This window comes from Dryobates pubescens, chromosome Z (genome assembly GCF_014839835.1).
Source record: "Dryobates pubescens isolate bDryPub1 chromosome Z, bDryPub1.pri, whole genome shotgun sequence".
In the NCBI taxonomy this organism is placed as follows: Eukaryota; Metazoa; Chordata; class Aves; order Piciformes; family Picidae; genus Dryobates; species Dryobates pubescens.
The window spans coordinates 122,621,307-122,645,608 of NC_071657.1; the positions used below are offsets into that span (position 1 = coordinate 122,621,307).

At 37.2% G+C, this 24,302-nt stretch overlaps 1 protein-coding gene across 1 annotated transcript in view; it reads right to left on the reverse strand.

Moving 5' to 3' along the window:
- The window catches only part of MDFIC (MyoD family inhibitor domain containing), an 81,904-nt gene extending 57,828 nt beyond the window's left edge, over positions 1–24,076 (reverse strand). Inside the window, 4 exon segments of the mRNA XM_054177861.1 lie at positions 5,764–5,866; positions 5,869–5,918; positions 6,405–6,660; positions 24,023–24,076. Coding sequence (XP_054033836.1) covers positions 5,764–5,866; positions 5,869–5,918; positions 6,405–6,660; positions 24,023–24,076 — 463 coding nt within the window.
- Between the last annotated feature and the right edge of the window lie 226 nt (positions 24,077–24,302).

The window sequence follows — 24,302 nt, forward strand, 5'->3', positions numbered from 1 at the left end:
TGCCAAGAATTATCAAGAAAGACTAATGTATAGTTAGGCAAGAAATGTATGCAAGAAAATTTCTCCAGATCCCTCCCACTCTGTCTTCAATGCCTTTATAAAGCTGCTGGGATATAGATCAAACTAATTCTTGAAAATTTCTTAGAACCTCCTAATGAAGTATCCCTCTCCAGAGCTGCATTTATTCTACCTTTATGATAATGTAGTACATATTGAATGGATGTCAAATACACACATCCTCAGAATGTGATTGGCAGCTGATTTCTATTAATTTCATGACACATAATCCTAAAGACTGACTAAAGCCACCTCTTCCAAGCATGTGGACTGTAAGAGTGCTTGACTAGGAACATGACAAACTGGACTTGAGTAACAGGTTTAGAGTTTGTAAATTGACATAGGGACACTGTGGATGTAAAATGAGTTAAAAATCCTGTGGCTGGAAGAATAGAAGGCTTTGTTGCCCTGACACATTCACTTTCTGTTTACCAACAATGTGATGCGCTGTACCAAGTAATAAGTAAAGCAAAGACTTCTGGAAACCTGAGTCCATTGCTTTCATCAAGGAGAGGGTGACAAGCAAAATGCACTGGCACAGTATAGTCATTATGACCTGCAAAATTTGCAGTCAGGAACAGCAGAATAGTTTTTAAGAGAAGAGGAATGATGGAAGCCTACGGTAAAGCTTACTTAGGTACCTACATTTGACCTAGCTGCTGAAATGCAGCCATGAATCCTCAGAATGCCAAGGTTATCTCTGAACAAGTAGATACATATTTAAATGCACATGGGCAAAGCTCAAACCATCTCAAATGGGATTTTAGCCTTCAAAGAAAAGAAAAATTACCAAAAAAACTAACCAAACAAAACCAACCAACCAAACAAAAAACCCTACCCCACCCTAATTATGAAAGTAGATATATGAGGAGCAAAAAACATGAAGACTGTTTCTAAAAGGAAAGATAGCAAAACAGTTCTTTGTCTCAAGCCTACAGGAGTTGCAAGGGAGTGAAAAGCTTGTAGCAAATGCTGTACTTCTAATGTTTCCTTTGTTCATTAGTACCCTTGCTGTCAAGGAACCACTGAGGATGCTATTTCCTTCCTAAACTTCCACTGTTCACACACCACCACAAAGGAACCGTGATAATAATACAACCATTATCATGCACCTACTACTTCATGAAATGCCTAAAACTTTTAGGCATGTCAAATAACAAGTAACTTCAGCTGTTCTATTCATGCAACAAAATTTCCATTCCAGTTCATTATTTGCCTGCAACAATCTCATTTAATCAATGACTGGTTGTACAATCTCATTAATATTGACAATCCACAAAGTATGGAGTTGGAAACCTCCATTTAGATGTACGATTGTTTGAAAACTAAAATAACTGATTTGGTTTTATTTCATTTCAGTGGCTTTCACTTACACGTCTCATCACAACTTTCAGTGGTCTCAAAAATGTCACTAAAATTCAGCCCCTTAAAATTAGAGCGATTTAACTATTTGGAAAGCTCTTGCACAGAATTTTCCAGGTGCAAGCTATGGAACAAATATGAATGTACTACAAGTTTGACTGCCCTGGACAAATTTCAGTCATGACAAATTGAAAATTAATAGCAATATTCAAATAGATATTCTACATTTAAAAGTTCAAATATGTAAGTGAAAGCTTGTTTTCACAAATAACAACATTGTCACGTGATCAGTTACAAGTTTATATCATTTATCCAACGTTTCACATACGTACAAAATTATCTTCATGTTAAGCACTAAGCAATACTCAGTGGCTATGGGTCCATTAGCACCAGCATGAGCCAATAAAAGTGAAAAGGGTTGATTTTAAGGGGACATGCCATATTATACATTTTACAGGGTGTTCCTGTACTTTGGACTAGCTCTCAGATTTAATCTCAGAGACTGAAGCCTTATTAGTGGCTGGAGTGCATTATGCACATTCCTGCAGTGCATCTTTCAAATTATTATGTCCAAAAGGAATTCAGTCTAGGTCACTCCCCTGGATCACTCCATAATGTAAACCAAAAGCAGGGGAGAACCGGAGATGCACTTCAAAACTGCATTGCCGATTCAAATGAAAACACTAGCATAACACATTCATTGCTGGATGCTACTGATTAGTTAAAAAGGAGTGTTTAAAACAAACGTAAGTCTAACTTCTGAGGGCCTGAAGTTGAATTTGAGAAAAATTATTCTGGTATAAAATAAGTTTATGAGCTGGAACAAAAGCATTTCAAATTTGAGGCAAGACCTTTACAGTCAACTCTATGAAATAAAAGTGTCTCACAACCATGTGAACATGAATCACTTTACTGAAGTAGCACGCATGTGAAACTGAAAGCAGAAGTATATTTTTATGACAAACTTAAGACACTTAGGAACGTTTTGAGTATTTTAGTTAGTAACGTTCAATAAACACTGCAGTACTGACAGATAGTGAAAAAACAAATTAACACAGATTTTGTCAACTCGTCAGATTGCAAGAGGGAACACAAATATAGAGGAAGTATTTGGCAAGTCTAAGCAATCTGAGTACACTGGTTAACCGTTAAAATAAAAAATCCATTACTCATAACACTGAGGCATTGCTGGTAAAATGCAATTATTATGATGATAGTAATCAGTGTTGCCTCAACAATTTCCAAGCATTTCCTGCAGTAAGACTTCTGTCACCCCATGTTCCTTTAGTGCTCCTCCTTATGAAAAGTTAAGCAAAGAAAACATGAAGAGGTTTGAATGACACTTGGGAGGACATGCTTTTGGTATTCTTCTGAATGAAAATACTAGCTGATGTAGATGATTTCTTCAGACACCAAATCAGAACCATATCTCCATCCAGCAACAGTGACATGATTTGCAATAAAGAGAATGGTTGCCATTATTATTAATATTTGTAAATTGAGAAGCCAAATACTATTCATTTTTTCTAGGTTACATTCAGTTACCAACAGGCAATGGTAAAAGCATTCCTAACACTTTATGTTTCACAGTCCTTCATTTTCTAAAATGTGGTCTGACTCTCTAAATATAGTTCCTTATCCACTGAATTTCTTTCTTGTGTTCCATGGTTTATTCAAATGCAGAGAATTTAATAAACAAAAAAGGGTTTACACACAGTCTAAGCAATAATCATTGCCTCTCAATGAGCTCTAACATATGAAACATTTTCCTTAAAGCAGAGAGGCTAATGGTCACTAATTGTCACATTCCATGCTCAGGGTCATTATTTTGGTTACCTACCAGTGAAGAAAACACTTGATCACAGCATAATTTAAAGTGGTCTGATCATAGAGATGACACTGTTGACTGACTACCTTATACAGCACACAGGTAGAATTAGTCATAATTTGATTCAAAGGCCTACGGAGCTACAGAAGACAGATGGCATGACCAGGATCTTGAACAAGAATGCAAGAGTAGAGCTACACTTTTGGGACTATGCAGAAGAAAATTAACTAGATGTTTGCTGAAATTAGGTTATACCTTTCATTCTCTAGTCTGTACCTTAGAGTAGCCTACACCACTTAGTATAGAATAAATATAGACAGCACATTAAAATATGCTGTTACTAATCAAAAATCCTTCTCATTAGAATGTGCTTAATGCTTTATTATATATACAACACAAGCCATTTTTCTTTACTTGCATGTAGACACAGATTTCAAGCATCTCACTGTAAATATATGTAGTCAGCACAAATACAACAAGATGATTCTAAGTAAAGTAGTAATTATTTAAAATGATTGAAAATTTTTCCAAATGTCTCTAGCCTATTTCCAGCAATAATGTGAATTTCAACTACATCTTTAAAAGTTCCCACCAAATTCTAGAAAAGTCAGTATGCTTCAGGATGTCCTGGGCATAGTGCAGAAAGAGCAGAGGGTGTTGAAAGTTCCAGGCATATTATCTTAGCTCTTCAGTCCTGGAATATCTGGACTACCTTACCCTGTAACCACACACTGCAAAACTGACAACAGAAATGCTGGAATATAGACTGGAAATGTTATGAACTCACCTCTTCCTCTTTCCACCCCCATTTCCCCAACAGACTTAGGATAGAAAAAAGCAACAAATATCCACAGTTATCCTTTAATCTAAGTTTATTAAAGTAAAAATTACGTCTTCAAGTGCTGAATTCTGTAAAATAACAGCCTTGTCTTTCTGTGAACTATACATATGCTAAAGCAGAACATGCACTTTGAAAGGTGGGGCCAGTGAACAAACCTGAATCAACACATTACACTTGTTTGTAACTTACTGATCCCAAACTTTATAATCCACTGTCTCAATAGCTGTGATTGTGTCATTCAGATGTTCTGCACATAACTTGCCCATGGACAGATTTACTTATCTTTCATAAAAAGAAGAGCATATATCAAAAATGTTACAAAATAGAACCATATAAAACTTTATTTCATACTGCAAACTTGGTGTAAAGTGGCAGTGTAATAACAAGCCCACTTTCCAGGCAAATTAGATTATTGACTTGAAAATTCTGTAACTTCGATGTATGGCCTACATGCAGAATTTAAACAGTATGGCCACTTGATCACATGACAGATAAAACCAACATAAAATAAACAAGTATCACAGGTACTCATGCTTCTGGCAAAAACATGATTCTAGCAGTTCAGTCCTGCATACTTGATATTCTGTATCTAATCTTTCATTATTATTATTATTATTATTATTTACTGTTTAGAAGTTATGAGTCATCCTCTAGGAAAGAAAAAATGAACCCAACAATAAGATAAGTATAAGCCAATTAAGTATGTCTCCCTGCCAGCACATTTTTTTACTTAGCTACAGATACTTTCTGATTTCTCAAATGAATCTTCAACTTTGATTTTACACAGCTATTGATTTCCCTAGTTACGAAACCAAGACTGAATCTTTAATCCACAACTGCAGAACTGTGTTACCAGGCTCTGCTCCAGTTAATCAGGTATGAATAAAGTTAGACTTTTTGAACAAGCTTATTTGTCTGTTTTTTAGAGACTTTTTAAATTTCTGACAGAATTCTGGAATACAAATCTGTAGCTGTAAACAACAACAAAGTCTCCTCTTCACATGCAGGTACTCAAGAGGCAAACATACTTCCCTGTTTTGAGGATATGCTGCAATACACCTTGTTGCACTTCTTGACATGCCGGTGATCAGGATATAAGTGTATTGTGTGAAAATACAAGACATAAATAATTTTTCTTTAAGTTGAATGTATTTTTAAACAACATTTTGAATATCTGATACAAAACAAGTTAGTACTCCTAGAAACTAGTTTTAGCTGCATCATCACAATCTAAGAGAAAGAATAATTAAAAAAAAAAAAAAGTGATCTCCAAACTGAACACCACTTTTGCTCCTGAATCGACCTTTCTCAGTTTACTTCAAACCCTGGAAAGACAGCTTTACAGGAAAGAGCTTCTAGACACAAAGCTGAGAAACAAGAAAGTGATTTTTAAGGAGCAGCATTTGCCTCTGAATCACTGCAGTTTCCCAGGTACTGAGAACCGGTGCTGGCATTGGTGCATCATTTTTTAATGTTGGGGGTTTTATATATATATATAGGCATTTCTGGTTAAAACAATAAAGGGTTGGGAGTGAAAGTGTTACAGAGTTATACCAAAGAGGGGAGGTCGGGGGAGGGAAAAGAGAAGAGGATTTAAAACCCACTAAACAAATCAGTAAATGTATCATTCAAATAAAAGGCGCAACAATTACAGAGAAACTTTAAAGCAACTTACCTCGAGGGAGAGAGATCAAAGAGCTGTTTTCAGTCGGAGCTTGCTCTGGCCCTTCAGGCCCCGGAGGAAGAGGTTCTCTCACTTGGGACATCTGCCAGCTCTCTCACTGAGTAATAAAGAGCCTGCACCCCCTCCAACAAAACTAACACGCGACCCTGAAGGAACAAGCAAATGAAAGGGCTCGTTAATGTATTTTATGCAAAAAACGCACGGCTCCGGGGCGAGGGACTGAGAAGGGACAGGAATGAAGCGGCGGCAACTTTGCGGCGCGGCGGGCGCGCCGTCCGCCCCCCGCGGCGAGCACCCACGGGGACGGGGGGCGGCGGCCGCGGGGCGGGGGCGGCCGCGGGCTCTGAGCCGGGAGCCCGCGGGAGACACCCGAAGGGGAGGCGATGGGGGGTGTGGGGGAGTGGGGGGCTCCGTCCGCAGCGGCGGAACCCGTCGGCAGTGCGGCGCGCCCTAGCTCCGCATTTCCTCCCGCTCCGCTGCGGCGCCCGGCCCTCCTCCGCTCCCCGGCCGCGGGAACATCCGCGCTGCAGCCGCTCCGTCTTCCCCGGCGGCTGCCGCCTGTCCTGCCCCGCGCCCCCACGCTGTCCGCCCCGCGCCCGTGGGCCTTTCCCTCGGGCAGGGGCGCGCACAACCTGTCACTCACACCCGTTGTCCCCCCGCCGCTACAGTCACTCCTCCATCATTTCCGGACAATGAAACATCCCGCTCCGGCTGGCGGCGGCCGCGGCTCGGGGCGGCGGTTGTACAGGTCCTGCCGCCCGCCAACAACGGGCCCGCGGGCTGGGCTGGGCTGCGCGGGGCCGGGGCCGGGGAAGGGAGGCCAGCGGGGCGCCTCGGTGCCCCCCCGCCCCCAAACGGGCCTCCAGCCACGGAAATTCCCCTAGGAGGCTGAAACCCGTCAAGAAGAAGTAGAGTAGAGGAGAAAAAAAAATAAAAAAGCAGCTCTGAAAGGGAGGCTTTCATGCCTGGACAAGGTTTGCAGCTGTAGCGCTTGGCAGCAGCGCAGGGGCACTTTTAATGGTGCAGTCACTGACTCAGAAGTTGTGCACTGCGGTTATTGTTTGCCTTCAACCAGTTGCGCCTCAGGAGCTGGGTAGGCAGGCACGTGGAACGGCGTAGGCCTTCACGCCTGTTCCCCCTGTCGTTCCAGTTCTCTCAAAGATCAGTTCTCAACTAAACCTTCTCATGTACCTTAACGGGTAACACACAGATACATCCACAAGAAGTACTTCAAAGCAGGAATACAAAAGTATTCAAAGGAACACGAAAGACAGAACATTTCTCAAAAGTAAAACCCTACAATGCAAACTACTGCCTCCACTATCATCTGATGAAGTGTTAAACTCTGCTTTCTCTCTCTATATATATCATGGCACAGACTTACTTGATAATCATCTCATGCTCATCTTAGGCCCTGTTCTTGCCTGCACTGTGGAGTACTGGTTACTGCTCATGTGTGTGCGCTGGTGTCCATAAGTTGCATGCTTCACCTTGCTTACTCTTAGTATATCACTTTACCAAAGAGAGCCATTGTTTAAACAATAGTTTCCTTACAACATGATTTTTTTACTTTATTAGGGGTTATTAAAAATAGCAGTATGTCTCATTACAGTGTACAACCAAGTATTTTGGTGGGGAAATAAAACTACAAAGATAACATAGCTGTTATAGGTTATCTTCATCTCACTATAAGAGATTATAACTAATGGATATTTGCTTTGATATTGTAAGTCTTAAGGAACATGCTCAGGTATTAAAAGTTCACTTCTCAAAGTTCAGCATTTCCCTGCAGTTCTTGCAAACCATCCAGGAGAGTGGAAACACCTGAGTAGGAGACAGTTCTGTCAAAAATTACATGCACTTCAGGGCCTCCTCTTATTTCAAAAATCATGAATAATTTTGCAACACTGTATGGCTTTATTATTGGTCATTACAGCTGCAAAAGAGAACAATATGGCGAAAGGTGTGTATACTTTCCTCTGAGAAATACAACTATTTTAAAGTATTTCAGTAACCTAAGGTGTCCTTTGGTACAACATAATCTTTCTTTAGCATTTTTCATTACAAAATGGAAAAAAAATGTTTTATGTGAGGAAGAAGCTATGTAAAAAAATCTATTTTGGGCACATAGAATTATTGTGGTACTGCATAATAATAATATTGGTCTCAGTATCTATACTTTTCATCTATGGAAAAACATTGCAAAACTTTCCATAGTTCCTTTTCTCCTTGCTGTCCTGGGGGCAGAGCGATTGAGACATAAGGTAGAATGACTTACCTCAAAGTCCCAAGTGAGTCAGTAGCAGAAGAGAGGTTATGACTCATATTCCACATACAAGCTTGTGTTTTTCCCTCTGAAACTGGAAACACAGCAGAGCACAGTGGGAGGAGTAATAAATTAGCCAGCCACACCCTGCTTTCAAAATATTTCATTGGATAATAAATGCAAATACTATCCACAGTTAATGTTTGGGGTTTTTTTGCAACCTTATCTATGAAAACCATATGGTAAACTCCATGACGTTCAGTTTATCTTCTTAAAAAATATGATAGGATGAGCTCACCCTGCCACAGTTCAACTGTGTAGTAGCCTACTTCAGAATTTAAAGCAGCTAAATGAATGGAAGAGGATCTTCAGCTGATACTGAAACCGATGCAGTGGGAGATAATTCTAAGCAAAATCAGATTGAAAAGGAAAAAAAAAAAAAAAAAAAAGAAAGAAAGATAATTTAATATACAAAAAGCAATTAATTGAAATAGAACATTAAAAATATTGTACAATAGATAATGTATTGCATACCAGACTGTGGTGATTATGAAAAAAGATTGGTCTAGATGTGGTCACTATTAATGAGATATCACAGATGGGCAAAGTTCTTTGGCGTAAGTCAACCACACAGCACTTCCTGGTGGTACAAATACACAGCTAATCTAAGATAATTGTTTTAATACTTTCTTTTAAAATATGTATCATTCTAAAATGTTGTTGAAAATTCTCAGGAAGTGGGAAGTTCAGACATTACCATCATCAGCCTGATGAAATCTAACATCAAGCAGGCTGCAAATATGAGATATATTGTTTCTTACTACAGCAACTGAGTTATAGGCTGTTGCACATACCTATTCCAATATAATCTTTCATTTCTACATTATAAAATTCAGATATGGTATTCTAAGCAATTAATACCAAGTTGTGGGATGTGTAGAGAAGCTCAAAACATGTAAATGGACAGTAGTCCATGGAGCCAATCCAGAGGAGGGATTGGGGGTTGGAGCACCTTTGCTACAAGGACAGGCTGAGGGAGCTGAGGTTGTTCAGCCTGGAGAAGAGGAGGCTCCAAAGAGACCTAATAGCAGCCTTCCAGTTCCTGAACAGGGCCTACAAGAAGGATAGAGAGAGACTTATTTACAAATGCCTGTAGTGAAAGGACAAGCAGCAAACAGCAATGGCTTCAAACTAGAGAAGAGTAGATTTAGATGGGGTGTTAGGAACAGGTTCTTTACTATGAGGGTGGTAAAATGCTGGAACAGGTTGCTCAGGGACATGGTGCAGATCCCATCACCAAAGATATTGAAAGGGAGGCTCAACAGGGCTCTGGGCAACCTGATCTAGTTGAGGATGGCGCCTGCTTGCTGTAGAGGGGATTGGACTAGATGACCTTTGGAGGTCCTTTCCAACCCCGATCATTCTATGATTCTATGGTTCTATAGTCAGGTAAAAATTTCCTGAAAGCAAAAAAAGAAAAACCACCCCAAAACACTCATCTGGAAAAAAAAAAGAAAATCTCTACTAAAAGTGCACAGAATGTGAAATATAATCATACATCTTCAGGATAAAATTAGTCATCACTATTTTCCAGTTTAAACTCCTACAGAAGCCGTGCCATAGATATTACCTCGAGTCAAAATAGACTGAAATGAATGAAAGTGCTTTAGAAAGACACAAGTTGTTTATTTAAAGTAAACCCACAGTATCCCAAAATTAGCTGCTGCAAAGGTTATTTACTTATTAAAAGCTGGGGTTATATATCTAGTTTGAATTTTCCAAGGCAAACATTTAGCTTTGAGGTTTTTTGGGTATCAGATAGTTCCTTGTGGAGGCAGTTTTGGATATCAGTCTTCCAGTACCTGAAAGGGGCCTACATCAAATCCAGGAAGGGACATTTTACAGGGGCTTGTAATGATAGGATGAGAGGAAATTGGTTGAAGCTTGAGGAGGGTAGATTTAGACTAGATATGAGAAAGAAATTCTTTACAGTAAGGCTGGTGAGACAATGAGACACCTCTCTTGCCCAGAATGGTCGTGAATGCCCTATCCTTAGAGTTGTTCAAGACCAGATTGGATGAGGCCTTGAGCAGTCTGGTCTAGTGGAGGGTGTCAACTTTTAATATGCATTTTTAGCATATATGTATAACTCTCAACTTCACAGTGCTTTTCATAGTATTCAGATCATAGTAGGATCTGTGTCCTAAATATTTTATAGTGTATCAATACTGTCATGGAAAGACTATTATAGTTAAAAGGGCTCAATAAACTAATTGGAGTTTAAATTGTATTATAAAATAACAGTAGTACAAGTGGAGATTACAAACCATTGTGGTTTTGGTTTTGTTTAACAGAAATATAGCCAGGTAAACACAGTGAAAGGGAATTTGAAGGTCACTACCACTACTGGCTTTAAAGTACTTTTTTTTCCCCTTGGTGTTCATGGCTGTGCTTGTGTATTACTATTCTGTGAAACCTCCTGTTTAAAGCCATGCAAATTGTCAGAAGTCAGAGCAGAGCCAGATGCAGCTGTGTTGCAGGTGAGAATTTGTACTCTATAAAGCATAATTACTGAAGGGCTGTGGGATTGATGGTGCCTTGGACAACATCTGGTTCTAACAGAGCAACCAACCCTTCTAGCTTAAGGAAATCCACCTCCAAAGAGCACAAACATAGAAACAAGCAGTGGGATGACTAAAGTGAAATTAGAGAGGTGCAGATTTAACTCCTCCTGTAACCATAAATGGAATACAGGCATGTGTTCTCTTTTAAAGAATTGTTTTCCAGTAGTGCTATATGTTGCCCTGGGAGCAAGTTTTTCTGTCATAAATGCTTCTTGTCCAGGTTTGATGTTTTTCTGCCACAGGATAAACTCCACAGTAGAAAGAAATATGTTTAATGACTTCATCACACTGACTCAAGATGGCAATTGAGAAATGTATTTAAAATATGAAAAAGTATTTTTCTTAATTTTGTTTTTCTGTTTATAGTATGATGGTATTAGAAATCTTTTGTTTCTCTAAAGTATTTGCTAATACAAATGGCAAAGATTTAATTATAATTGATTAATTATTAATTAAAACAAAATAAAATATTCAGAGATTAATTAATTCTGATGTAATTCCAATGAAGTCCAAGAAGTTGCATGAAAATGAATACAGCTCAACAAGCTTTATCCTACTTAGGGTGAAACACTTCACGTGGCATGGTTTATGGTAGTTTCAGCTATTCTTTAACAAGCTCAGGCAAGTAGCTCACTCAAGCAGGTAATAGATCTCACATGAAAACGTAACAGATCATATATTGAGGCATGCAAAATGACGTTTCATCACAACAAAATGTCAACTAGTAATTCATTACATTCCTACAAATAAGTCAAGTATTCAATTACAGCTAAGTGTGCTGGATTGCAACAGTCAATTTATTTACATATATTCCCTTCAGTTATTCAGCCTTTCATTTCACAGTTAGTATTGCACCTTAATAAAAAACTTATTTAGTACTTCAGAAGAAACTTGAAATTCAGCAAATATGAATGTTTCAAACTCTGCACTGATTTTTTTAGTGCATTCCAGATTATTTTGTACTTGTCTTGACAATAAAGACCATCTCATCTAAGACAAATGATGGACAATGGAAACTTTTATGTTAACAGGACAGGATGTTTAAGGAAATATTGACTACAAAGTGATGCTAACTGAGCATGGGATATTGTCACATGGACTATATAGAAAATTAGTAAAATTAGAATAATTTCATGTATTTACCTGAACCATTTAGTCATAACAATCCTAGAAGCTGTATTTATTTGTACCATGTAAAAAACCCCAAACCCTAAGCCAAATATTTGTATTGCTTTTCAGGTTAACAAGTTTCCTTTTGCTTCTGTAGCCCAAGCAGTATCTGGACCTGGCCTTATTCTACATTAGTATTTTGTGCACAGTCCTTAGAGTTGTGAATATTCATAAAATTTACATTACCTTTTCGCAGCAGTATCAAACTAATTGCCAATATCAAATGATACTTGAAAAAATACAGCATTTAGAATTCCACCAAAATAAAAATGTTTTCATATGAAAAGAATACCTGATCAGTCCTTCAAAAAAATTGTTAAAATGAAAAAATAGTAAAGCATATTTTACAAACAGAATAAATAATGCACTGGATTAGAAGACTGTATGTCATATTGCTATATTAAATCATGGTATGCCTACAGATCTATAAAAATGTAGTTAATTTTGTGCATTTTCAGTATGAGTTCCTAATAGACAGTACAGTTGCTTCTTTTGAGCTGCCAGACTGTACACTATGGTTATTAAAAATATGATGTAGTCCATGCTGTATTTTTAGAATGTAGAATGCTTTTATTTATATATGATGTATTATTCCTAATACATATTCAAAGTATATATTATAATAGCTCCTTCAGAATCACTAACATGTATGCTGTGAATGTGTATTAACAGCAGAATGCATTTGCATGTTATGAGTCGGTAACAATGTACAATCAAATTGTTTATGAAAAGTCATTGCTGTACCTGCAGGAAGAAGTTATTTTCTCATGCTTCTCACTCACAGTTGTCTCATCTTGCACAGTTACTTTGCATCAATATCTTTACTACTCACAAAGAAAAAAACAAACCAACAGTACAGCAGCAATTCTGTGAATTATCATTTTCTTGAAGTAAAATATTTCATGAGATCTTTTTTTCCCTCTCTTTGTTCTGTCTCATATTATTGTCTTTAATTTCCTGAATACGTCCTCCTGATTTTTCATTTTGACATTGTTATAAATTATTGGACTAAGGTCTTAGCATCAAATGCTTATTTGGCTATTATGTGTGAACTACAGGTCATAGGAAAAACAAACAAAAATTCAGTCTAACTAATGTTTTTAACTGTCATTATTTTGTTTGTTTGTAGATTTGCCTAAAATAACAGGGGAGTTGTCAGCCAGGAACATACAATTCTTTACGATGGAGAAAACTAAAATTACAAAATAGCATTACAAAATAATATGATTGCAAAACTTTATTTGGGTCAAAAAACTTATTATTTTTCTGCTTAGATGAGCATCCTGGCAGCCATGCAAGTATGGGTAGAAAACTGCACTCTTACTTGTTGAAAACAGGGAATTAAAGAAAAATAGTCTTCTGTCTCAGTTTCTTGCTTAGCTAAATGAAAGTAATCCAAATATTGGATTCAGATCTGATATAATTCTCTGTGTATGCTCCCAAGAAACAAACTCCTTCATTTCTCTTTTCCTTTTTCTCTGGTTTACTTCTAATATTTAAAAGTGTTGATGGAATGCTGTAAAAGTCATAATGTTGAAGTATAATTTTATTTAACATTGTTTTAAATTAGATGAGCTATAAACAGACTCCTGTAAACTTATACAAGCAATTATTTTGAGGTCTGACATTTTTTTCCTTTTATAGTTGTAAGTAGAAGATCATTTGTATTGAGTTATTTTATAATTCTGATCTACTAGCTGCTCTTCCTCAGATATTGTTTCAAGATATAAATGCCAGCAGTTTGTAAATTGCCTTGACCATCAGTGATCAACAAAAACATGCGAGATTTGCATCTTCTTCATAAATTATTTGAATTTGTTATAAAGAAAGTAAAGTTCTGATAACTGTATTTGACAACCAAGTTATATTTAAAGAATTGTGGAATGGGTGCTTTTGCTGTAGAATCTCTGGTGTTCCTGTCCTGGATCTCTGACCTGTTCCCTAATTTTTCCCACTGTTGTTATGTTAGTAAAATACATTTTTTAAAAAGTCAGATTTTTAAAATGTAACAGTGGTAAACCAGTCCTGAGCTTGATCTAATATTCTCCAGAGCCTAGCTGAACTTTCAAGCATGCTTTTATCGTGGGCATGAAGAAGATTTGACATCTTGATTTTAGAATGTACTTTTAGTTAATTTATACCATGAATATAATTATTGAGTACATCAAGGAAATAGCAGAAATGCTACTGCCATTTTTTTCTTATATATTTGTCACAGCAGGGATAGGCGATATGCCAGGCTGCTCCATTTTTCCACACCTATTCATCAGCCTGTTCTGAAGATGGGAATCAGAGTGCTTCTCCTCACATTTTCAAAATATACTTATCACCAGAACTATATCTTGCCTCTTTCCACTACCATTTGTGGGTAATTCTGAAAAAGAACCATGTAAAATTTAGAAAGGGGTTATTGAAGTGCTCTCACAAAATATCATCAAGATCTTCTTTTCCTGGGGAAAAAAAATACAGTTTACATCTGGAATTCATGGCCTGTATTCAGTATCTCCTTCTACCTGCCATTGTAATAGGACCAAATATGCTAAAAAAAAAAAAAAAAAGCACCACCCAAACCCAAACAAAAATGTAAATAATTTGTGAGAATGTGAAAACTATACAGGATCACAGAATCAGCCAGGTTGGAAGAGATCTCCAAGATCAAGTCCAACTGATCACCCAACCCTGTCTAATCAGCTAGACCGTGGCACTAAGTGCCTTGTCCAGTCATTTCTTAAACACCTCCAGGGACGTTGATCCCACCACCTCCTTGGGCAGCCCCTTCCAATGGGCAATCACTCTTTCTGTGAAGAACTTCTGTCTAAGATCAAGCCTAAACTTCCCCCTGCACAGCTTGAGACTGTCATCTTGTTCTTGTGCTGGGTGCCTGGGAGAAGAGAACAATCCCCACCTGGCTGCTGTAAAAGCTGGTTACAATATATAAAGAATTATTAAAAAAATAAGTCTTCAGAAACATCTAAGTTATCACACATTTTATATTCTTGTTACAAAACTGTAGCAGGGAAAAACAAAACATGAAGGCAAGCAGAAACACAAAGGTATGTTATTTTTTTTCCTTTTTAATATCAGAAAAGCTCTCTCTCTTGTCACATGCACTGCTTCTAATATGTTGTCACACTTTAAATTCTTTTCTTCTGTGAGATTTGTTATGGAATGAGAAGTGGTGAATAGCACCAACAAGTTCCTATGACAAAGGAGAAAGTATGATAGAATAAAGCAGAAAATAATTGGTCTCAATGAAAATGAGTGAACTTGGGAACAATAGGGTGACTTTGGCCTCTCTTTGCTGCAAACAAAATCACAATCTTGACCCATGGGCCAATCTGCAAAGTATTGCATTAGTTTGTCCTACAGTTTTCAGGGAATACACAGTTTGGGAATCTGATAAAATAAAGCAAAGGTTTGGGAAACACACAACATGTTTCTGCACTTACTCATTAATGTTTGTCTAAGTATCTGTCTAGACAGTCATAGTTAACTACACTCACAATGTGCATGCATGAAGGATACGCTACAGTAGACCATGAGATTATACATTTATCCTCATTTGTGAAGCTGGATGCCTAGAACCCATGAATGGAAAAAGATATGTTATAAAGTATTTAATCCTAATCAATATTTATTAAAGGAGACAAAGTAAGAGTAGGGCAAACCTACAGTACTTTAGAAGAAAAGGAGCAAGCTGGATTTCTTATCTTGCAATAGTTAATGAAGTTTTATGATTTATTTTAACCCTGAAGTGGAGTTTAAAAAGCCCTAATTACATTAATGTACTAAAAGAAATACAATTGTCACTTAGTTTCATTAAGCATGACAGGTGACAGTTCCAAAGATAAATGCTGAAACTTGTGAAAATTAGAATTTCAGGTTGAAATGACAATAATCTGTTAGCAATGGGGTGGAATTGTGCTGCTCGCTGCATTAATCAATAATACAGTTTATTTTTTAGTGTATGAAGAATGTTTAATTTCATTAATTTATTACAGTGTTCTTTCTACTGAAGTCTTCCTTTTAGACTTTGAATTTTGGGTTCATTTTAAAGCATTCTGGCTATTTATAAATCCACAGACAGTTTCATAAAATATCACTGTTGGGAAAGAATTGGTTTACTGCATGCCGTATTTGGGAGACTGATAATATAACTAAATAAATTAAAGGGGATGTGCCTCTAATAAGACTGGAAAAGTTGAACTATTGTCACCTGTGCTATACTCCATGTAAAATTAGATTATTTCAAATTTTTCAGCTTATATCTCAGTGATTTTGCAAACCACAGGCTACATCTGCAGTCCTCTATTGAAATGTAGCTTTTTTTATTTCTAATTTTGAATGCATATACTACTGTAACAAGTCTGGCTTATATTTAGATTAACAAAGCCTGTATTATACTGTCACATATCTTATCCTCTCTAAGACTGAGATGATCCTACCATAAATATTTTCATTGTAACTTTATGATTCAAAACACAAATGCACCCAATCTGTGCTACCATGTAAGGATGGGGTTTCCTTATATTGTATTTTGCAAAAGCCCACCTAGTTGAGTTTTAGTACCTTGGGATAAGCAAGCAATTAAAAACTTGAATTTCTAATACAGTTAATGAGCAGTGGTGAGGTGTGTGTGCAGTAGACCTTTACAGACAGCTATCAACAAGAATGCTTCCAGCACCTAGAATAAGCATATATTTGGAATATTTTCATTAAGTATGGATAAATAAATATAAATGGTCATTGATACATAAATTTAAACTTCAAAAATTGCAATAATGAAATCATTTAGGCAATCTCTTTCACAGTACTATAAAATCAACATGCAAAGGGGTTTTGTAGTAAACCTTGAGCTTTGGTTTGGGTTGCAAAACCCTTGCCAAGTAAAACCAGAGGCAGTACTGAATATCAGGCAGTACTGAAATCTGTCTTTGACACCATTAAGGACAATAAATAATGTAAACATTTTCATATCAAATGTAAACAAATATATTGTCAAGTGGAAATGCTCATGAACCTGTTGTTAGCTTTGTCTGCTAATATCATGTATTTCAGCTCTCTGCATATTGTATAAACTTTAACTTGCAGACTTACAACTTATATTGCTCATCATATCTCCTGTACACCAATCTTATAATTCTCATAACTTATCAAAATTCACATATACGTTTGTAATGTCTCTTAAACTTCTTAATCAATTTCAATTAAGAGACAGTGTTCATGGTGGAGGAGTATATTGGACAATCTATGACTTTTAAGGGTGATAAAATGCTGAAGTGGAGCCAAAGCATTTGATAATCATAACAGCTATTTATTGCTGGAACATTCCAGCCACATGAACCTTTTATCCATTAGCCAGTAAGAGAATCACCTTTAACAATCACTATTAAAAAGACTGTTTTTCTAGGTAATGAAAGTTTTAAGCTCTGTATGTAACTGCAATTGAGAACCTTTGTTCATGTCCCATGAGAGACAAATATAGATAAAGCAAATATGGAATTCATAAGAAATATGTTCTTCTCCCTAAAAGCAATGGCAAGGACAAAAAATTGCATGAGTTACCTGTGTAGAAATTGAGGGCTGTGACTTGAAGTGTGAACATATATGATTTGAGTTAGGATTTATGACTCATTTTTCATATTGCTACTGTAAATGAGCAACAATTATCATCTGCCAAACTGGCCTGTTAGCACATGTTGGAAACCAGTGCCGAGTGGCTGCAATTCTCCAGCCTCATGGGAACAGGCTTGTTTCATTTGTACTCCAGAAATATAAATGAAGAAAGGAATGATGCAAGGAATGACGCCTTAGGAAGAGGCCACTACAGAATTAGAAGAAGGGAGGTTCTGGTGGAAAACCCACATAAGATCTTGGAGAGGAAGTTGGAGTTGAGGGTTTAGGGGATGGTTTTGTTTTTTTAGTTAATGCTGTGAGTCACAAGTAAAAGGCCAATGCAGGGATACTACGTCATATTTATTTATACAGTGAATACCAAAAAACTCAAATCATTCACAGATCACATACAGTAGTCTGTTATACACAAAACAGCCATGTTTGGTTATTCTTTCTTTACAAAGAAGGCATTACTGATACCTGAAAACAAGGTAACCTCTTCAGCAGCTGAACTACTAAGCCCAAGTATGTTAGGCTGTAATCTTATGACTTCCAGAACTGAGAAAAACAATGTGTACATAACCAGTTTCATTTCTTATCATCCTTCTCCTTCATCCTATTGCATCCCATATGCATCATTGTAAACCTGTATAAAATTAAATTTTCTCTTCATTTAGTGCAAAGGAATAAGGAAGGTGAAAGGAAGATGCTGGAGAGTTGGACGGGAAGGTTTGAAGAGTCTGCCCAAGCAGACTACACAAAAAGTAGGCAACTGTTTCCATTGGCAAGCTGGTATTGCTTAACTATTAGAAAAGAAATACCATGTGTTTGTCCTTTTCATTGACTGTTATGGAGAAGAAGTAAAGAGGGCTTCATTTGTCCCAGCAGTTTTCTGTCTTCAGCTTTGTTCTCTGTTCACATCTACCAGCGACGAGTCACAGAGAAAACCTGACTTAATAAATGTACCTAACAGTCTTTTCTAACAGCACCCTGGAAAGGGCTGCAGATGGGCTATTACTGCACAGTAAATTACTGTATTTATAATTGCTAGATAGCTAATTTCAATGTTTAGTTTTTGCTCCCTAGATAACCTTAGAAGTGAAAGAGGAAGTAGGTAGGAAGACCAAGGAATGCAATGTTGTTGTGGCACGGCTCTGATTTTCATTCCCCTTTGCTCACAGATGCTCTGTAACTCCACTTATACACATGCTTTCATATGGTGAGAGAACAGAACAATGGAACTCTCTTAGTGAGTCACTCTGAAGATTCTCTTAAGAGTAGTCCATCTCAGACAACAGGCAACATCAGGTTATTTCAGGGAAAAGTACAAGAAGTAAGTAGTGAAGGTGTGGAATAATTTCTTCATGTCTACAGATAATTAGATTTTATACTGATTTGCAGTTGATTTTCTTTACCTCAGACATCAGACTTTGTCCATACAAGAGACCATTCCTACACATAAATGGCTTATACAGTTCAATCATTGCATTCCATGCTTCACAGAGAAATGTATGAAGTTTCGTTCTGATATGATGAGGGATTCTAATATCTTTCTGTAAAAATCACCCAAGCCTCTGAATTCTGATTTCCAGATGCATTTCTTTAAAAATGTTTCTTCCACTTGAAAGAGTCCAGTGTAGAGCCACAAAGATGATCAAGGGAGTGAAACACCTCCCTTATGAGGAAAAGCTGAGGGAGCTGGGTCTCTTGAACTTGGAAAGGAGGAGACCGAGAGGTGACCTCATTAATATTTATAAATATGTGAAGGGCAAGTTTCAGGAGGGCAGAGCCAGGCTTTTCTCAGTGATGTCCAATGAAAGGACAAGGGGCAATGGGTGTAAGCTGGAGCAGAGGAGGTTCCACATGAACATAAGAAAGAACCTTTTCACTGTGAGGGTGACAAAACACTAGGATGGGCTGCTCAGAGAGGTTGTGGAGCTCTTCTCTGGAGACATTCAAAACCTGCCTGGACACATTCCTGTGTGACCTACGTGAACCTCCTCTGGCAAGAGGGTTGAACTAGATGATCTTTCGAGGTCCCTTCCAACCCCTACCTTTCTGTGATTCTGCATCTACTGATGCTTGGTTTTTTAATGTAGGAAACCTCAGCTTGCTTCTAAAATCTAACACACACTTTCACTGTATCTACTAAGAAAACAATATTTGCATGTCTTCTTTTTATTTAATACCTATGAACTAAGAATGGCAGTATTTGCTTCCCAGGAAGGTTATATTCACCTGAGATCAAGGGATGGCAAGTACCAAGTAATTCCAAGCAGTAATTATTTGTTTAAGATTATAAGACAAGAATTTTGAAAATTACATACACCTGTTAATCATCTTCCACAGGAGGCTACATTAGGAAGTCCTATTAGCAGATTTTCAGTCTTACCTGACTATCAGCATCCAAGTTTGTCCTGTGTGGCCTTTAGTATTATTGATGGAGACAACGTGACCCACTCTTGCTTTCCTCAGGCAGTCAGAAAGGATGTATAATAAAATTAGAGCTACCACTGAAATAGCAGGGTAGTTATCTCTGACAGCATACTGGGCAATGGTTTCAGAACAATCCCACATCACTATTTAGAAGTTGACTTACTTTTTGTTAAGAACATAACAAATCAGTTTGTTCATTCTTGGGATGATAATGCTTTTTCACTGAAGTACAGCTGAGTTCCTTTTACATTTTCTGTGTGCGGCAGAAAAACCCCGTAACAATACTGTTGAGCCTTCTGACATGAATACCTCTTCAAGCAATAAATCTGTTAAAGGGAAAAATGGTTTCTGGGCACCAGGGCTATTTGTTTGAGGATTTGAACTTTCTTACTGCCTAAAACCTGGAAAAAAGTCCAGAAAGGACACCCAATTAGAAGGATGTTGACTATCCTGACAAAGGGGGGAGGGGGAGAGGGGGGTCAGGGAGAGGGGGGAAAGAAAGGGAGGAAGGAGGGAAGAAATCAAGACTCACAACAAAAGACCTATTCATTTATAACAGCTTCACTGTGGAACCATTCCAGCATGCTTAAAAATACTTTATCCATTAGTTAGTAACTATTTTGTAAATTACAACATGCTGCCCACATCTGACCACAGCCAGCTCCCTTTTCACATTGAGCATAGCAAGGTTCATGTTGTCAAAAGCAGCTTGCTACCTCTTCTGGACATTATAGGAGGGTGCGGCAGAGTAAAGTAGAGGTGCCCTGTGTGAAACAAAAATCCCTGACCTCCAGCATATAGAGTGGGGAAGTACAATGCTGTTCAGTTCCTCCCAGGCTATTTTATGAAAAGAGGACAAATGAATACAACACTTAACCAGACTGCCCCTCATATGAAAAACAGGAAGAGTATATGAAGTTAATCAAGTTATTGAAATTAAGATCATTTAATGATCTCAACAGCAGTCTTTTACAATTTTATATGAGGCTGCTTTATGTTAAGCTCTGATCTCACATTTGAATAAAATCATTGAACATACATCACCAATGTTCCTACGTATCAACCAACAGGTAATATTTTTTAATTACAAATACTGTGTACTTGTTGAACAGCAGGATTTTTTTAATCAAATGAGTCTCTCCTCTGAACACTTTCTCTTCCATTATAGAGTGGTACTGCTGAAATTATTAATATTTTATGCTAGAGACTGTGGATACAACTTCATGTAAAAGCTTTTCTTTATCTAAAACATGACTATTGCTGTAAAGTTGGCGTTTCTACCTTTTCCTAGTATTTTGCTGCATATGCTTTTGGAGCTTAGTTTGTGGAAAATGAGTGTCTGGTTTAATATGTGTTTATTTCTCTTGATGTATATGTTGCATCCTTATGTTAGTTTGCATTGAAACTCTAGAGAAGATTCTAGGAGAATATTGTGCAGTTGATCTTCTCATCAAAGTATCAGCTTTTCTAAACATGTCAGTCAGCTACAGCAAAGCGTACTCTATATTACAATATATGCTATCTGATTCACCTTCTTATGGGGATCATCTTTGTAACCTTTTCTCATGTGGATATTCCTAATAACACCAGGCCTGTGTAAATGCAGAAAGACTATGTCTGTATCTACAGCATCTGTTTAAAGTAAAAATACAGTGAACAAATGCTTAAGTTCTTAAAACAAAGTGAGTATTCAATAATTTATATTTAGGGGTTAGATTTTAGATATGAAGCAATAAGGTTTGTTAGAATTCCTTGTTTTCTTTTCTTAGTTTAGTTGATTGCTTTCAAGCCAAGATGGGGAAGCAGTGATGAAAGTTGGCACTGGAAATAAATATTCATATGTGTCCAGTTGCTCAGGAACATGATTGCATTGTACAGAACTCAATGATTGTACAATGGCTGCCTTTTTAACTTCCTGAGACGTTATCTCTTAACCTAAGTTTACAGGTACCTTGAAATGTTTATGAATTATACAATACAGATTCTAAGATATATCTCATTTTATTAATACTGGCATATTGTAACCCAGCTCCGCAGAAGGCCTGAGTAAAATGGCAGATCAAACATTTTTTCACATCTCACCTCCACCAAAATATAATTTTACTTTGGCTGACCTTTAAATAAATGTAACAATTATGTAACAAAGCAAGCCAAATAGAGAAAGAAAGACCACAGATCTCATAATCCAAAACATATGAGAAAAAAATCTGGTTACAGTTTTATCATGAGAAGTGCTATCTATGTTTTATATGCAATGCTGGACTTGTAAATGTCTCTAATTTAATGGGGAAATGTATCCAGTTTTTAATAGCTCATTTCATTTTCTAGGCTACATCAAAGAGTGAGATGACCTCAATGCAATACCAAGAAGGAAAAGAATTCCTAAATTCTGAGCTCAGCTGCAGGGCAGTTTCAGAATCCTCTCTCTTACTGCCTGACTCTGGTCTTCTGGCAAGTTGAGTAGTTGGATTCTTTTATTTAAGAGCAACATTTACCTACAGTGTAGGAACAGTCTGAAGATTAATTCATTTGCATGCCATGTGACATGTAAAATAAGCTGGGAAACAGATCTCAGTCATGAAAGTCCAAAGGGCAGTTATGGTGCTGATAGCATGCTGTCCAGGAGAAAATGCCTAGCTGTCTCCATTAACTTTAAGTTGCTTGCTCTGTTACTCCTCAGAGAACACATGAGGGAAGAAAAGAAGAGGTCTCAGGGACTGACTTCTCTTTCCAAACTGAAGTGAAGAATGCTCTGCAGCCCTCAGGCCAAGCTGTTACAGATTGCTTCCATGTCCTTACAGCATGTCAGGTGTTGAACCTTGCAACCTTGCTTAATGTATATGCAGAGCTACTAATCAGCCAAATCTGACTCTCAAGCAAAACAGGATGATCAGCTTGGCCACACAGGTCTAGTCCAAATATTATGTTCCACTTGATTGTTGAATTCTAATTTCTGGGGCTAGTGAACTCCTTATAACAAAGAAAGGCTTAGAAATCCCTGTCCCCTCAAATATCATCAGTCTTAAGCAAGGCCTTAGAACAGCAAAAGCTAAATTTTAATAGCGATATAGTGTTTTTAGAATGAGCATCTCAAACCCAAAAATGTTACTATTCTCCATGTCTACAGTAGCACTGTCCTGTGCTCCATCTAAAGCAGAATTATCCTCACAACTTAAACTTACCTACAAAGAAAACTATGTGAAATACAAGTGAGGCAGAATAAAGCACTTGTGAATTCTGGTTTCAGTGGTATATAAGGAAAGCAAACTTTATTTAATGAAATATAAAAAATAAGTGTAGAACATAATAGACCACTCATCTCTGTGCCAGGTAAGATCAAGTCTCGACTCTGATATTAGCCAGCAGTGGATGCCTATACAAGAACAATTACACTTCTGAGTTTACTTTTGCAGACCACACATATTTGCAGTTCAAAACTAGCTGAAACAGATAAATTCTTCTTATTCAATAGCTTTTTGAGTACTTCATGGATTTTTCTTCCAATTCTTTGTTGAGCTTCTATCAACTTTAAACTCCACAAATGTCCTGTGATAGCTTAATAACAAGAGGCTTCTTGTTTCAATCTTTTCATATTCCAGTTTCATCTGATAGCAACTTTTTCTCCCTAGAAGAAACAGTACACAACCATTCCCTGTTTAACTCCTCCATAACCTTGATGATTTTATAAAGTGGTGTTACATTCCTCTTCATTTGTCTTTTTTTTTTCTAGCCTGAAGAGTCTTAAGATGTTTAATTAAAAATCATTTTGAAACTGTTTCATGCTTTTGATTATCCTTGTTACCTTCTCTATATCTTTATGACTTGGGGAGGGAGGGGAGAAAAGTGAACCAGAAGTATACAGAGTGTTCAAGATGAGGGCACACTGCGGAGTTACAGAGAGGCATAATCATATTTTATGGTTTGAGCTGATATTTTCATAGAACTGCTTCTTTACAGTTAACCACTATTTATAACTTGAAGATCTTATTCCTGAGCAACAGGCTGTGTATGTTAAGTTAGAATTTATATATATAATTAAAACTGAGGTTATTTTTCCCTGTGGTCATCACTTAACATTTATTTACATTTCCTTTCACTTGCTTTTTAACTACCAAGTATGATGTTCTACAGCTTTTACCAACTGGTCCTCATCCTTCTTGTCCTGAATAACTGTAATACCAGCAAACTTCATCCTCTCACTTTTGACCCACCTTTCTACCTCGTTTTCTATTCTATTGAGAAGCACAGGTCTAACACATGCTTTTGTAGGTACACTTTTAGAATAGCATAGAATAGCATAGAATAGAATAGAATCAACCAGGTTGGAAGAGGCCTTTAAGATTATTGAGTCAAACCTATCATCCAACACTATCTAATCAACTAAACCATGGCACCAAGCACCCCATCCAGTCTCTTCC